At 43.1% G+C, this 18,053-nt stretch overlaps 1 protein-coding gene across 1 annotated transcript in view; it reads right to left on the bottom strand.

Annotated features, from left to right (window-relative positions):
* Positions 1-18,053, bottom strand: part of gfra3 (GDNF family receptor alpha 3) — a 52,201-nt gene that overhangs the window by 20,370 nt on the left and 13,778 nt on the right. The window contains exon 2 of the mRNA XM_087177026.1: positions 3,186-3,482. Coding sequence (XP_087033152.1) covers positions 3,186-3,482 — 297 coding nt within the window. The remainder of the gene's footprint in view (positions 1-3,185; positions 3,483-18,053) is intronic.

The raw sequence follows: 18,053 nt of genomic DNA, 5'->3' as shown, positions 1-18,053 counted from the left end.
GTGTGTGTGTCCACGGTGGGTCTTTGTGACTGTTTGGGATTATTACACATTTATAGTTAATATTAGGATTATGAATTTACAGTAGTTATTAGAAGGTTGTTCTGTGTATTTTGAGTGTGTGTGGTGTAGACGTATACGTCTGTGTGTATTCATATGGAGATATAGGCTGCTTGCTTCTCAACCATGTGTTCATAGACAATCGTCTGCATTAAGAAAATAATCATTTACTTATCTGCTGAAGTCCTGTGGTTGTTACTGGAGGACACCTAGAGGACACACCACTCAAACTGTGTACAACTACCAGCTTTGCATGATGTAAACTTTACATCATGCAAAGCCAAACCCTAATAGAACAGGAACCTCCTTGAGTGTCTCCATGTTTATTGTAAAAAATATGAAGACACTTGAGGAGGTTCCTGTTCTGTTCATTCTGACAACAACAACAGCGCCTGTGTGGCGGCTGCAGAATGTCTTGGTTTTCATTTGGTGCCCAAGTTAACTGGTCAGATCGGACCAGGTTGATTATCAGCCTGTCGATTATCAGCCTGATCGATTATCAGCCTGTTGATTATCAGCCTGATCGATTATCAGCCTGTCGATTATCAGCCTGTCGATTATCATTCTGATTGATTATCAGCCTGATCGATTATCAGCCTGGTTGATTGGTTTCTTCTATAGCAGCTATAGCAGCCCCAGTGTGTGCTGTCAGAGTTGACTGACTGATGTGACACAAAGTGTAAAGACCCTCATGAGTTTTAAAGGACGAGGCTGGAAGTTTTATATTTTCAAACAAATAATCACTGTCTCTACTGACAGGGACTGTGTGTCTGACTCCTCTGAGTCCACTTTTGTCCAGAAACTATTCAAACACATCAGTGAGTCTGTCTGTTGACTGGGTCACATGATCCTTCATCACCATGAACACACTGTAACTCTCTTAGCTGCTCCTGATATCCTTGACTTCTTCTGCAGTAAAAAGAGATTCAATAAACAGTTCCTCCTCTCCGGCTTCTTCTGCCGAACCAGACGAGCATCATGTTGAATCTCAGACACTCTTTGCTTTAACAAACTGTGTCAGCTGGTGTTGGCTTCTGAACCTGCTACCTTCCTCCTCCACCCTCTACCAGAAACTGAACTCTTCAAAGATTTCAGGACCTTCAGTGCTGCCATCACTGACTACTGGCACTGTTAATTAAAATTGATTTAGTTGAAGCTTAAGAAACCAAACTTTGATCCAGGGATCCAGGATCTAACAGTGATCTTTGTGAACCCTTTCAACCTCCTTTCAGAACCACTCTACTGAAATTCTGCTTCTTACGATGGATTCAGATCCCACCTCTGTGCTCCTCTTCCTCGATCTAAGTGTGGCTCTGGATACCAGAGAGCTTCATAGATCATCACACTGTAGATCATCTCTGGCTCTCACATGGTTACAGTCTTATAAGACCTATATATATATATATATATATATATATCTTCTCTCTGTAAGAGCTGATGACTGTTCTCAAACCTTGAAATTAGTGACCTGTTTGACTGTGAAGCATAACTTCCTGCTCCTAAAGGTCACTGGCTCAGCCCAACATACTGAAGACACCAGTTTGATCAACAGTAGCTCCCAACACAGAGTGTCACAGCCAGGACTCCCCTCTCCTTTGATCAGCACATCAAAGCTTATCACCTCTGTTCATCCACGTAACAAAGTTCAGTCTTTTCTCTTCCATGGCAGATGACACCCTAACTCAGATCCTCTGTATCATCCAGACTGTTTTGTTTTCAGGCCATGAGCCGATACTTGAAGACTTCAAATGGTTCAGATACTGCAGCTAGAATCTGAACTAAATCCAGGAAATCTGACATTACACCAGTTTTATCTTCCAGTCATAGGCTTCCTGTCAATGTCAGACTGTAAGGAACTCCTAATGAAATAGAAAAGTCCCCTCCCTCTGGACCAACCTCCCTGTTGACATCAGACTGTCTGATTGGTCCTACTGATGAGATCACTGTGAACTAAAAGCCACTGCATGTCTCTGACCCTCTGTTTGTTTATTCCCTCCAGCACATGAGGGTCCAGGCTGTGAGCTCTTTCCTCCCCCTCTCCCCTCTCTCTCTCTTTCCTCCCCCTCTCCTCTCTTCTCCCTCCCTCTCTCTTTCCTCCCCCGGTCCTCTCTTTCCACTCAGGCTCTCTGGACCATCAGCCATTTGGGGACCTCTCTCCCTCCCCTGGCTGTCGGTGCCTCATTCCAGATGTTTGGGATCTGGGCCTTTGTCCTCAAGGAGTCCGAGCCTGCTCCTGGTCTTTGTCCCTGCCTTGTGTTCATGATGTCCTCATCTCCCTCTCCTTCTATGTGCTGTTTATGATAAGCCTGGGTTCTGCCTGACTCCCTCCTGGACTGACGTCTTCATATATGTCTACAACCTATCATTTTGTCTTCCTGATGATTCATACAGTAAATTCACATGTTTTTTATTCTGTACACAACATTTGCATATCTGTCCTGCTGCCACAAACACTCACTACAGCAACAGATGTGGATTAATCCACTGCTGAAAAAGGTTCTCTACAAAGACACAGTTTCCTTCCCGTTAACAGCAGTTCTACAAAATGAAACTGTATATTTGAGGTGTTTTTAAAGATTTATATCTTCAGGAAGAACTGGTGGACCGTTGGAGAGGACAGAGACGAACACATCATTAGATTTGTTAGACTGACGTCTTTAAGTGAAGCTCTCTAACTTCTGCTGAACTGCTCCTGTGGTTTTTACTGTGTGGACTTTTTACATTTCACACAGTCTATATTTTTTAAAAATTTAGTGCAGCTTTGAAGGCTGTGGTAAGATGTCTACTTGTCCAGCGTGTACCTTACCATTCTCAATGCATTCTTTGATAGTCTCCAGGCCCACCCACATCACTGTATAGGGATGAGTGGAGATAGAAGATGAATGGATGGATGGAGAATCTTCTGATCTTGACTTGTCAATGTAAAATGAGCCTTAATGAGGATAATCACTTAAACCTAAACTACACTGTGCACATCACTGTTAAGCTGTTTTCAAACTGGGAGTTTGAAGGTGAAGGGTGTTGTCATAATTCAGTTTTTAGAATTGAATACATTGTGATGGAAACCTAGCTGTAGATATGCACCAACACACACCCCCTCCCAACCCAGCACCCCACCCCTGACTGACCTGGGAGCAGGCGGACCCTCCAGTAAATGCGCAGGCACTGCTCCTCCTTGCGAAAGCCGCGCTGACACTTGCAGGCCAGCAGAGCCGGGTGTTTGGCCAGCAGAGCATCCTGTCTCTCCAGGCACTCGGATGCTGCCTGTTCCCCCAGCGGGGACACTGCTGCGTCAGCCGCGCACAGCTCCAAGCCCCGGTACAGCGCCTCGCACCGGGGGTCAGCCGAGCATCCCCGATGAGCTTCAACACAATCAGTGGGGGAGGGAGGGAAGGGGAAGATGGGTGCTGAGGATGGCAACACATCTAGGAGACAAAGAGAAGGAGAGAGACACGTTAGAGGAGTCAGAGGTCAGATCAAAGTCCTGAGAGGACTTAATGAAATGCAAACAGGTGAGTTATATAAACAGAGGAAATTAGCTCTAGAGTCCAAAACAGTTTTGGTACCAGGCTGTAAACATGTTTATTTCTGCTGTAAAGTTGGACATTTTGACATGGGAGTCTGTGGGGACTGACTCACTGTTGGAGCCAGACTCTAGTGGTCACTAGAGGAACTGCAGTTTTGAACACTTCAGTGTTGATGCTTCATGTTTCAGCCTCAGGGGTCATGATTGGTGGTGAGAGAGGCCACCTGCAGCCACGCCTCCAACCACAGCATCTTGTTACAGGTGCTAAATTCTGACTGACTACAAAAACAACCTGTAACTGAATGATCAGACTCAGTCTTGCTCCTTTTAGAGGCTGTGTCATGGTTGCCATGATGGACGATTCCTGTTTGAGTTTTGTTTTATGTTTGCACTTTGAGTTTGCTCATTTCCTGTTTTATTTTGTTGCTACTTTCCTTGTGTCTCTTGATGTTTTGACTTCCTGTCTTTGTCCTGTTTCCCTCCTTGGTGATTGTCTGTCCCGCCTTAATGTGTTTCACCTGTGTTTAACCACCCTTGCCTCCCTTGTGTCTATTTAGTCTCTGTACTGCCCTTTGTCTGGGTCAGTTCATCTGTTATTGCCCCCTGTGCTTCTGTTTCTGTTCAAGTTCCCTGTGTTTCCTCATGTTTCTGCTTCTGTTCAAGTTCCCCTGAGTTACTTCGGCTTCCTGTTTGCCTACATTTTGGATGTTTGAGTTTTCACTGGTTTTTCCCTTGTTTCATCTGCCTTTGGGTCCAACCTTACCTTAAAACATGACAGGCTGTTTGAAACCAAAGATAACCACGTACAGTTTTACAGCACGAGTCTGTCATGGAGAACTGTGCTGAGTTAAGTGGCAGTATTCATCGTGGAGACACATTGCACTTTCAAGCTATTATAGGAGCTATTTCTTGTAGCTATTGCTACTTTTTATAAAGGTGTACTCAGACAGATTTTGAAGCACTGAGGTGAAGATGTACCTGTGCACATTAAAACATTGTGACACCTGAGCAGAACCTTATCCTGAGGTTTTTTATGAATCTACTTGATAAACACAAAGAGATGAGATGAAACAGGAAAGAGACTGGAGGGAAATAAGAGTCAGTTCACATCTGTACAGTCTGGCATCAGAGTGAACAAACATGTTCATGCAAATAACACAAGACAACACACACCTGCTCTGCTCTGTCTGAACTCACCTTCACAAGAGTAACAACAGAGAGGACCCACAGTATTCAGGTGTCTAAACAATAATTAAAGCAAACCAGTTAAAGCTGTAGCTGTAAACCCTCAGTGTTCTGACCATGTTAACTGTTTCAACAGCTCACTTCCTCTGAGTGTTGAAAGTGTTTCAGGTGGTTCTGGATCAGATTAGAGAACAGCAGGAAGCAGCTCCAGAGTCTACTGATCACATTAAACTGAAGTTTAGCGGGATGATGATGATATTGATGATGATGATGATGAGGATGAAGATGAAACATCAGTCTTCACTGTGATTCAGTGTAGACATGAGACAACAGTGGATCCCTTCAACAAACCTCACTGTGTGTGTGAAAAAGGGAGCTTATATATATTATACATGTATATTATATGTACAGAGTGAGTGTGTGTGTGGAGCTGTTAGTGAGAACACATCTTCAGTTTAACCTTCAGAAACCAGAGAACATTTACTGAACTTAACTCTGTGTCACAGACAGTAACATTAATACTTTTACTATTCCTGAGATGGAGATGATGATGATGATGATGATGATGATGATGAGCAGGAAGTGACTGGATGTAAATCCAAATGATGATTTCAGAAGAACATCCAACTCACACAAAGACGCTCTGACACAGAGACCAGTTCTCTTCAAGTCCTCCAACACTCGTGGAGCAGGTTTTGTTTCACTTCAGTGAGAGCGTGACGTTCTGATGACCTGGACTGTGTTGTGATGTATGATCTTAGAGCGTTGCATGATTGTGTTTGGGTTGAGACATTGTTTACGTCACTGAGCACAGTAACAGGACCTGTGAACGAGCTGTTGTCAGATTAGAAACCAGTATCTTGATATGTGGTGGTGAAGCACGTAAACTGTGTTGATTGTTTTTATAAATATTCTTCTCAGTGAGAATCAGCTGGTGTAACACAGGGCAAACCCTCAGGAACAACAACTGTGGTCATCTGGTCCAGATCAGGTCAGTGTGAACTTTCCACCAAACTAACCACCTAAACCAAACCAGTCCAGAGTCCAGTCTGAACCGGTCAAAGGTGTGAAACAGGTCAGACAACACTGTGGAGCAGACTTCCTCACTGTGGTCATCAAACACACAGACATGACACAGACACTCCATTTCATCTCTCAGTCCACCTGTCTGCACCTGTCTCTGTCTCCTGTCTCTAGGGATGGGATCGATTCTGCTTATCGATCCGATTCTTTTTCGATTCCCTTATCGATTCCTGTGGATTTTCTGTGTGGAAAAGAGTAGGCCCATACAGGTTTTCAGCGTCAACAACGCAAACTTTATTATGAGTCTCTGAACACTGAACACGATAAATAACCTCTGTGCGGTTGTTCAATCCCTCGAGGAGGGGGTGCTGTCTGCCTCTTGAGGTCTGCCTTGTATTCATTTACAAAAAGAAGCCGGCTCGTTCGTGACCGACACGTCACTAATACGTCCCTTCACTGCTCTGCTGAGACTGGGACGCACTCGTTGACCGGCGGCGTAGAGCGTCAAACCCATGGCACTCCTGATATTTCCTGCCGTGCTGCGTCGACAAATGTTTCCGCATGTTGCTGGTGTTTCCACCCGTGCTTGAAATCTTAGTGCCACAGACACTGCACGTTGCGCTGTTAGCATCATTTTGTGTGAAATTAAGCAACACTTCCTCGACGACTTCGTTGTCATTTGCGCTGACTGCCTCTCACGAAAGTGTGACATCATTGCTTTGCAAGGCACACGGAACTAAGTGGAAGGAATCGATAAGGGAATCGTTAAGCATAAAGGCAAATGATGTCAATGGATCGAACTGGTTCCAACTGGTTCTCGATACCCATCCCTATCTGTCTCCACCTATCTCCTGTCTGTCTACTGTCTCCACCTGTCTCCTGTCTCGCAGCAGACCACTCTGTCTTTATGACAGTGTGTGGACAGGTGGACGTCCCTCCATAGGACCTGCTTGCATGTGCAGCAGCAGACAGGAGGAGAGGCTCCCTGGTAAAATCCAATAGCTGATGTGCACAGAGGAAGAACAGAGGAGTTGAGTGAGGACAGCAGAAATGTCACACAGGGAGGAGAAATAAGGGAACGGAAAGATAGATGGAAAAAGGGCGAGGTGGGAGAGAGCGAGCGAGCGAGAGAGATAGAGGCAGAGACAGAGAGCGAGCGCTCCAATGTGAACCTTGATGGGTTGGACACGCGCACAGTATGAGGCACAATCAGAATGCAGCACCGAAAATGATGTTCTTAGAACCACACAAAGAGGAGCGCACACACACACACACACACACACACACACACACACACACACACACACACACACACACACACACACACATACACGGCTGCCCTGAGAAGGACCCTTTTATGTGTGTGTCCTGCTGGGAGAGAGACTGGGAGGCACAGAACCCATCATTATTACCAGAACACAATACTGCACAACCAGGAGGGAGGGGGTGAGGGGGCAAAGCAATCTGTCTGACACACACACATACACACACACACACCTCCACATACACATCTCAGAGTCAGAATAAAGTGGCTGAGATAGCATAAACAGCTTAACATTCAGCAGCGGATCAGTAGACAGTATGTAAATTGAATACTGAGTGTGCTGATGAAAGACTAAGCACATACATAAAACATTGTTGGTTGAACAAACAGCCTTTGTGGAGCAGCACAGCCCAGGACATGAGAGCAGCGATCAGCCAATCACCTCTCTGACCAGTGGCTGCAGCCTCACACACACACACACACACACACACACACACACACTCACCACACACATGCTCACCTCCATCTCTGCTGCTCCAGACACATTTCCACTTTAAACTAGTGTTCACAGTTTCAGACAAACAGCAGAGGTGTTTGATTTCACAATAAAAGTCCAGTGAATTCACTCAGTTACAAAAACCTCAGTGAGCGGTGTGAATGAGAAAACTCCACTGGTGTCACATGACAGCACAGTTCAGGATAACTACTGTCCTCAAAGTAAATAAACTAGAAGTACAGACTGATAACTGATGGCTGTCATATCCCACATGCTGATTCAACTACGCAGAACCATGGTGGACGTTTTTTTTTAACAACTTGTAATATCACACATGCCTCTTCATGTCTAAACCTGTGGCCTACATTACCCACAATGCAACATGATTGCCAACAGTTCACTTGGAGATTTGCTAGTTGGCGCTAACGTATCCTGTATCCTGCAGCAGAGACGAGGAGCAGCAACAGAGGTCTGCTAAACTAATTTCTTCCTGACTCCACCTACAGGCTGACGATATTCAGGATTCCTGTGTGACGAGACTCAGTTTCACTGGTCATCATGTGACTGGGACGGGACAGGAATCATAATAACAACAGGTAAGTCTTTATATACAGATGTGGAGCTCTAATATGAATAATCACCATTTTTTATTTTGAACATAATGCTGGTTGTTATTCTTTTTTATTCTCTCCTGTCTGCTCTGGTGACCACCTGACCGATGATGCGTGTGGATGGAGGACGTGTGGTTCAGCCACTAAACGTCAGACAGTCTGCTCCCTGCAGAGACAGTAAATCTGACATTAGAACCTTGTTTCACTCTTTTCAAACTTAATAGGTTTTGACCTCAGACCTGTCTGAAGTGATGGAGTGGAGACCAGCGGCTTCTCTCAGTGCTACCCTCAGCTAGTGTCTACTGTCTGCATGTGAGGCGTTTAGGGAACAACGGTAATGGGATTACAGTCTCCCCCCTCTAAACTTCATGGGTCTCTGGATGCACATGGGTCACACCACCCAACACCACAAGTAAATTCTCCACCTGTGGGAAACACTGTAAAAGAGATTGCCATTGTCAACAATGGAGTCAGAGTGAAAGAACCCTGAAAGAACAAAACACTGGATGGGATCGGACAGGAGTGAAAGTCCACTCCCGTGTCACCCTGTACTCCACACCCCCAGATTTTTTCATTTTCAAAAATTACATTTATCATACTTCACACAACTTCCTCTGGATACACCAAAGGCTTTATAGCAGTTTTCATACATTTAGTAGTTTTCATCAGAAGTTTTAATTTTGTCTATTATTTTTAGCCTCAGTCTTAGTCCTGGATCAGAAATCCATGTTAGGGTTAGTTTAGTCAACCTGATCCGTTTTACTTGTACTCAGTTTTCAGTTGAATAAAACTCTTTGTCTTTTTTTAGTCATTACTAGAATAGTTGAAATATACTGAGTTTTAGTCAAGACCAAGAATAAGTCCTTCAGTCACACCTCAACAAATAAGATTCAAATAAGATTATGTCCAACTGGTTTTAGGCTAAATGGAAATGAAAATAAACAACAGAATGACAGGTTGTCTTAAGCAACATTAGCAATCTAATGTGATCTAACTCTTACAGTATGAATATGTAATTGTTACAATGTAAATGTTGTTTTTGAATATCCAGAAAAAAAACAATAGCCCTGCAGTAAATTCTGTTCCTTATAATGTCCAGATCTGTGTTGACCATGTTCATGATGTTATTCTTTAATTTTGTAGGCTATACTATAGTAGCAGACTGTATTAGACTGTAGTAGACTGTAGTAGGCTGTAGTAGGCTGTAATAAACTGTAGCAGACTGTAGTAAACTGTAGTAGACTGTAGTAAACTGTAGTAGACTGTAGTAGACTGTAGTAGACTATAGTGGACTGTAGTAGGCTGTGGTTGACTGTAGTGGACTGTAATAAACTGTAGTGGACTGTAGTAGACTGTACTGGACTGTAGTTGACTGTAGTGGACTGTAGTAGACTGTAGTGGACTGTGGTAGACAGTAGTAGACTGTAATAGACTGTACTGGACTGTAGTGGTAGACTGTAGTAGACTGTGGTTGACTGTAGTGGACTGTAATAAACTGTAGTGGACTGTAGTAGACTGTACTGGACTGTAGTTGACTGTAGTGGACTGTAGTAGACTGTAGTGGACTGTGGTAGACAGTAGTAGACTGTAGTAGACTGTACTGGACTGTACTGGATTGTAGTAATTGACTGTAGTAGACTGTGGTAGACTGTATTAGGCTGTAGTAGACTGTAGTAGTAGACTGTGGTAGACTGTAGTAGACTGTTGTGGACTGTAGGAGAATATAGTGGACTGTAGTGGACTGTAGTGGACTGTAGTAGACTGTAGAAGACTGTACTGGACTGTAGTGGTAGGCTGTAGTAGACTGTAGTAGACTGTTGTGCACTGTAGGAGATAGTGGACTGTAGTAGACTGTAGTAGACTGTAGTAGGCTGTAGTAGACTGTAGTAGACTGTAGTAGACTGTAGTAGGCTGTAGTGGACTGTAGTAGACTGTAGTAGGCTGTAGTAGACTGTTGTGCACTGTAGGAGAATATAGTAGACTGTAGTAGACTGTAGTAGGCTGTAGTGGACTGTAGTGGACTGTAGTAGACTGTAGTGGACTGTAGTAGACTGGTCTGGACCAAGCGCTGGGTGGAGTACTGAGTCAGGTAAGACCTGATTTTTCTGATGTACAGAGCAAAGAGACACGACCAGGAGACGGACACAACATGGTCAGAGAGGGAGAACTGGTCATCAAACATGACACCAGGTTTCTCTAGACCCTGAGAGTTCAGTCTTAGAGAGGTGTAGGTGAAGGTGGTGTTCCTTCACCCATGTGGATGTGTCAGAGAGACAGGACTAGATCTGCTCAGAGACAGTGGGGTCGTCTGGTGGGAACGACAAGTTTAGTTGGGTGTCATCTGCATAGCAGTGAAGTTTGTTTTGCTTTAGTTTTGAGAAACAGTTTCCACTTCCACGCTGTATAGGACACTGAAGTCCACCAGTGTGTTGTTGCTTTGGAAATGCACATCCACGAATCTCGTGGTGGAGTTTCTGAAGGAGCACTGAAAGGAGGGGTGTATTTGTTTTTGCTGATGAGTTCAAATATCAACAGTCTTTCTTCAGAACTGCTTACTCCACCTTCATTTTTAATGACATTTGATAAACATTAACAGTACATGTCAGGACATTTAGCTGTCACAGACACATCGAACGTGTTTAGTTGTGCATGTTTTAGCATCGATAACAGTGAGGCTGAACCCTCATCTTTGTGAGATGCTCACACATAAAGTTATATCATTGTAGCTTCTTATATGAAGCAGGTCCAAAATGTTGCTTCAGATAGTTTTGCCAACATGTTGCCTTCATTTTCTTTTCCCATCATTGTTTGTTGTCCAGGTCTGGATGGGTCTGGATGATGTCATGATACAATTCATGGGCCGCATCTTTTGGAGGCTGTATTTGAAGACCGATTGCATCACAGTGGTGCGACTAGACTGTCCCATTTTATAGACTCCTTTTAGTCTTTCTTCCACTGGAAAACGAAGGATCCAACAGGTAGATCCTTCATGGTCCAACATATCCCAAGATTCATTTTGTGCCAGTAATGACAGGCAGCAAACAACACAGACAGAGAGCCTGAGGATTACACTGTTAAATGTAAGTATTGTGTTTCAGCTCAGTTCAACAGCTAACTGTACAACTGTTTAAACCAAGGACCTTAAAACCTGTGTTGTCAAGTTATTGTTTAATGATGTCAGTTTCATCTCACCAATGGAAAAAAAAAATAAAATATGTTTTGTGTACACCTACTGGAGTCACTGCATGCAAACCAATATACAATTTCCATGTGACCACTGCAAATAACAATACATTTCATGAGAGACGATAGCAACCTCCAGTCTGTAAATATATAAACACTTCAGCTCAGCATAAAGACAGGAAACAGGGACACAGCTGGTCTGACTCTGTCCAACAGAATTCTTCTCCGGGCTCCTCTAACGCTCACTAAATAACATCATAACATATCTTCAGATCGCATTCAAACTCCTGAAATGTAACACATAAAAATATTAATTTCAAGCACAGAGATAATAAACTAGGTTCAAGATAAATTTAACCCACGGCCAAAACAACAACAACAAGCAAAACCAACATCCTGGTTTTTCCATCAGTGCATCATGTAATACTTTGATATTTATTTTTGTAGACTGTCACTAATCACAGCAGCTTTATTCCACACCACAGAGATGAGTGAATCAGTAAAAGCAGACCACTCTGGCTCTGTGTCAAAGCTCCAGACAGACTAATACCACATCAAAAACACTGCTGTCCTTTACTAAGCTTCTTGCTGGAGGACACACAGGGAGGTACGAGAGGTGAAGAGACCGTCCACTGTCACTGCATCAAACCAGAGCAGAGACCGCCACCACTACAGGTGTTTCACTGATCAAAACAATTATTACAGTTATAATCTGTAACCTTTCCACATTGAAATGTGTAAAAACAACTAGAGCTATGTTCTATATGTGGTTGAGTCGTGTTCTTACATTCTAACAAATGTTTCCATCAATTCTCAAACCAGAGAAATCTGTGATTGTAATCATGGTAACAGTACATTTCATTGGTCGCCTGTCAACGACATCATATCCTCCAAGATCATGTGTCAGTGTTGTGTTTGTCACATACACTTTTTACACCTTGGTGGTTTTCAACTATATTTGAACCAGATGAAGATTTTTGTCATGAATGTCTGGATCTGAAGTTATCAGAGAAAAAATGACAGCTCAGCTTCCAGCTGCTGGAGACGTCCCAGCGACCTCATTTATAACAAAATGGGACCTGAAAGATGTTAATGCTACTTCCCACGCACAGGTTGGGGTCTTTAAAAACGAACTAACAGAGAAAGTACGCTGTATGTCCCCTATTGGGAATAATATAATTCTGCCAAATTCTATCTTAGGTCTTGTATATCACAGCCTCCCTGAGTTCCATAATGCCTACAGTTCTGGAAGGAATTATTAAAAGTAGTATTCAATACATCTAGCTCCCTATACAATTAGTCTCTGTTATAACCTGCAGGTGACAATCGCTCTTCACCCCATTCCCAAATTCACAGAGCACAGAGTAAATGATGGTAATGTTTGGTTGCATGAGGAGGCAGACTTTCATACCACCCGAAAAAGTCTGCCAGAAGATGGGCCTACCTCTCCCTCCTGACTTCCCAGCAGACAATCTATCTCCTCATCTACAAGCACCTCGATCTGATTGAGAGAAGTTCCTCTTCTCGGTCTTCTTCTCACTCGTTGCTAGGATTCATCATAAGGGACCGTTAAAGATGGCCCCTGGTCCATTTGTTGTGGAGAGGAGGAGACCTCTGGATAATTCAGCTCCAGGTAAAAACCTCCTGAACCACTGAATCCAAACCAGGAGAAGCTGACGGTGATGGTGGTGAAGACAACAACTCCCATGATCCCATGCAATTTTAACACGTCATCCAACACTGTCTTTTGTTATTATTTGAGAATGTCTTCCTGTAAAAAACGAGCCTGCAGGTTGTCTGTGCAGCAGGACATTATTATATCCATGACTGTTCAATGTTGTTGTTATTATAACCTTGACAATAAAGATCGTCTAATGTTGAGGAAGTAATTATTTTAACCCAAATCACAATCTTTTCCTAAACCTAAGCAACATGAACGTTATTATAGTAACCATAGGTAGATATGCCACTGTCGGTACAGTCCACGTGTTTATTACCAAGGTCCAGTACGCCTGAATAGGGGCACTATTTCAGGAGACACTCCTATGGGTCGTATCAGAGGGTTGAAAAAAAACCTTTGTGGTTGTTCAGGTTAGAGGAGGAGTTGTGTTGTTTTGATTTGACCCCTCGAGGCAGAAGTTACAGACTGTGGGTTTAACTGTGTGGACCACAGTAACTCCATGTGATCTTCATCAGTACATTTTCTGTGTGACAGATAGAACAATATCGGTTATTACAGACAAAGGAAACACACCCCAGTCAGAACCTGTCAGTGTTGTATGATGCAGTGTGTGTATTTTCACTCTAACTTTATATTTTCAGTCTTTGTGTTGTGCGTCTGGCAGGACGTCATTAACTGAGCAGCTCTGGAGTCAGTGTTTGTCTTATTCAGCAGCAGCTGACAACACATCAAACTCAGACTGTGGTGAACTAAATGTGCCAACATTGGACAGCCTGCACACATGGCACAGGCTGAAGCCAAACACTGAGCTGAGGCTTGGACTGCTGAAGAACTCAGTGTGACTCAGTCAGGTACAGAGGAAGAGACCTGTCACTTTAATATGAGACATTGATGTTCAGATGGTGGTGATTGGGTTGATCCTGAGATATTGATACTTCAGATCCCAGAGGTTTCTGATCCGAGATCAATTCTGCAAAGATCGATATGAACTCAGTGATTTGTGGTAATTGTATATTTCATCATCAACAGTAGGGACACAGTAGGGAGAAACACCTCTGTCACCAGGATCTCGTCTAAATAAGACCTGGGTTGATAGGAACTATTTCTCCTTCTGCCTGTCACAGTCACATGCGAATTATGTCTCTATAAAAGTGCAGCTGAACAGAGTGATGACAGTGATGATGGCCGACTGTTAATGAAGTCTGGTGTGGAACTTTTTCAGTTTAGAACAGCGGTGACGCTGTGTGTGATGTGTGACGTGTGTGATGTGTGACGTGTGTGATGTGAAGAGCTGTAGCAACACCACAGCCCTTATTAAATATTATCATTATTATTAATATTAAATCCTTTATTTAAACAGGTAGTCTCACTGTACAAAAACAGACAGTTTATAGACAGACACATAAATTCTGACATTCTGAGACTGAATTACAGATACAGCACAGAACATGATGGGGAATGAACAACACTGTTTCAGTCAGCTCAGTTGTTTGTCTGTGACTTTAAATGAACTTTTCTTTCTTTTGGAACAAAAGCACGAGTTCCGGTCTCACTTTCTATTCATCCATTACAATGAACTAAGAGGCAAATCATTGACTGTGTTTCCCTCTAGCTGCTCTGCATGTCGCACATGTTGTGTTGGCAAACAGTGCACAAGGCCTACTGAAGCCAGAACCAACGTCTCTGCTGTACCACTGTGACAGGACTGAACCAGAGTCAGCCCATTGAAATGAATAAGGCAGCCAGTGTTTTTAAAGAGGTGTTCCACAGAAACAGTCTGCACGCTGCCAAGCCAGAAGGGCCAGGCTGACTACAGAGGGGGGCAATGGAGGTGAAATGGTTAGCTAAAGCAAAAGCTAATTTGGCAGAAACTTTTTTCTCTCCAGACTCTGAACTGTTTATCTGAGGATAAAAGCTCTTTACTGATCACAGAGGAACATGAGGGGATAAATAAATGTCCATGTCTCAGTCCTGGTTGAATCTCCAGAACCTGTCTGTCATCAGTATCAGGCAGCAGGGCAGATGAAACCACTGTCGGGGTCAGACAGCTTTCTCCATCAGCACTGGTTGACTTTATCATTGTTTCCCACTGATGGACGATGGACATCCAGCACACCATCTGCTGCACATCAGGCCGATGTGAAAACACAGAGGAGGCTGCTGAGCTGCTCCGAGAAGACGACCGCTCACACTGAGCCAGTTTGTTTAACGTTCAGTCGATAACTGGTCACCAGACGCTGCAGGTTTTCAACAGAGTACTGACTTCAAGAGAAATACACACTCTCATCCACAGGATGTTCCAGCTGTTCTTTAGTCCAGGTCAATGTTGGATCAGGTTCACATGAAGACACAGATTCATCTGATAACCTCTTTCTTCATTGTCCCCACAATTCTGCAGCCAACTGACATCATGTTAAAGTCAGTACTATGAGCGGTGCACCCCTGTCCTCCTTCTGCCTCTCTCCATGGACCAGCTCAGGGTCCCTGACAAGAATGGATCAAATTAACACACAAACTGCACTCATTTTCATTTCCTTGATTTTTCTACAACTGTCTTGTGTTATTCAGAGGTTGTGTGACAGTTGTTGGCTGGGTGCCTGCCAGCCTCAGTTTAAGACTCCAAGAGGTCACAGCTACCAGCCAAGAAACTACAACATGATCTGTGAATGAGATGTATGACTAGGCCAGGGGTCGGCAATCCGCGGCTCTGGAGCCGCATGCGGCTCTTCAGCTCTTGGCTAATCTTGAGTTTCAGAACCCCGGTAAGCTAAACATGGATAAATCCAAAAAAAGAAAAGTCTCGGAGAAAAAATAAAGAGTTTAATTCTGAATGTCTCGACGGTTGAATGTTGTACTTGGCTGAGGATAAAAACAGAATTAAATACAAACATAATTAAATACAAACTGGCCTGTTCTTATGTTTACTCTTCTTAAAGCTATTAGGCTGCAGATATTTGTTTTATTTATTTAAAAGTGGGTTACTTATTTTTTTTTTAATCCTTCACAAATAACAGAATGACTCAAATAATCCTGCACAGTTCTGTTTTATTTAAAAGTAGATATACACATGCCAGGGTTTTTTTCTCCTATTCATAAGAGTTTGGTGTTTTCCTTTGTTATAACAGGTAAAACAGCAATAAAATGTCAACAGTTTTTTGTAGTTCTATAATTTCATAAATGCAATAAACCATAGATCTTTTATATATAGTATAACTATATATAAAACTTTAACGCTGTGTTATCTTCATTTTAAGGGTCGAATAGGTTTTGCGGTTTCAGATGATTTTAATTTGTGGGAGAGGAGCCAAAAATGGCTGTTTTAATAATAAAGGTTGCAGACTCCTGCACTAGGCTGAGCACACAAAATTTACTGAACATAAACAGCTTTCATGTCGACTTAAGAAATTAGCAATGTTTTTATTTATTGATTCGTTTAATTGACCATTCTGCCTATAGTGAAACCTGGAGACTCTCAGGGACACTGGACCAATCATTATAAATACAGTACTAATAAGTTCACAACATACACAATGTAAACAGCTGCAGATTTGTGTTATTTAGGCAGCTGTATATGGACTGATATATTTGATAAAAAGGCATATCTGTTCTATGAGACAACCTCTCTATGTGGACTGGATTTTGTTACCTTTGGACCAAATGGCAAAAATAACCATGAAACATGTCATGAGCCCGAGGAAAAGGGAAATAAGGGACAGAACTGGTGAGTTTAGAGCAGTCAGAGGTTGAGCTACACACATAAAGATGTGCTCTACGCACAAACACACACACACACACACTGGTAGGACTGCTGTTGCTAAGTACAGCACAGCCAGACTTCAACATATGAACTGTTCACTTCAGAGTTAACAGTTTCTGAATTAGATTATGTCAAATTGTTTCCAGAGGTGGAAACAAACACCAATGTTAAATCTTGTCTATATTACATCTTTTCTTCTCCAGAAGTTAGCATGCTAACCAGCTAGCCCTGGCCACTTCATGATAGAGACTCACTGAGCCTCCAGCCTCCACACTGAGCCTCCACACTGAGCCTCCAGCCTCCACACTGAGCCTCCAGCCTCCACACTGAGCCTCCACACTGAGCCTCCACACTGAGCCTCCAGCCTCCACACTGAGCCTCCAGCCTCCACACTGAGCCTCCACACTGAGCCTCCAGCCTCCACACTGAGCCTCCACACTGAGCCTCCAGCCTCCAGCCTGTCCTGAAGATGAAGCTGCTCAGAGGATGTATTATAACCTCGATCGTAAATGCAACAATCGCTGAAGTTCTCAGTAAGTAAACAGCTGCTAATGCTAGCATTAGCTATGTAGCAATAACAAAACTTACAAATTGCTCCTTGAATGTAGTTTTACCCTCAGTGTCATTTAATGTGATTTTTTGCATGTTGCTTTTACTATTTACAAGAAGTCAAAGAGAAGCACAGAAGCCACCTGCAACACACCTGTGCCCATCAGCAAAGAACCAACCCCACCCTCATTCAACAGATGAGGACTTTCTCTGATGTGGAGACTGCAGAGACAAAAATTAGCAAAAATCTGCCTCAGCATAAGGTGGCAAATACAACCTTTAATGACTGGACTGAGCTGTCCAGAGGAAATACCAGAAATACACACCATACACAGACACTCACTACTTACACACACAATGAGTACATCTGTTGCTACCTACAGCTAGCATCTGTACAGGTGGGTGTTTGGGTGTGAAGGTTTGGGCAGTGTAAACTGCTCCTACCCCACAGCTGCATGACCACAAGTCCTGACTGTAAGACAAAGAACAGACAGAAAGACAGAGACTCTGCTCTGTTTTACATCAGTCAGAGGCTGAGCTGTAGCTCACACTAAAACACTTCATCATGTGCACAAAAAAAGCTTATACAAAAAATAACACTCAAGGAAATAATACAATGTTAAAATTTATCTCACACACACAAAGTGTTGTGCATGAATGCTTTCAATGAACGGCATTCATTGAACACGTCCATATTTTTTGTGAACGCGGAACCGTGAAC

The sequence above is a fragment of the Seriola lalandi genome, unplaced genomic scaffold (assembly GCF_002814215.2).
Source record: "Seriola lalandi dorsalis isolate HSWRI2012SDOR001 ecotype SW California unplaced genomic scaffold, Sedor1 jcf7180002054578, whole genome shotgun sequence".
Lineage (NCBI taxonomy): Eukaryota > Metazoa > Chordata > Actinopteri > Carangiformes > Carangidae > Seriola > Seriola lalandi.
The sequence above is the reverse complement of the archived record's forward strand: the minus strand, read 5'-3'. Positions and strand labels throughout refer to the sequence as shown.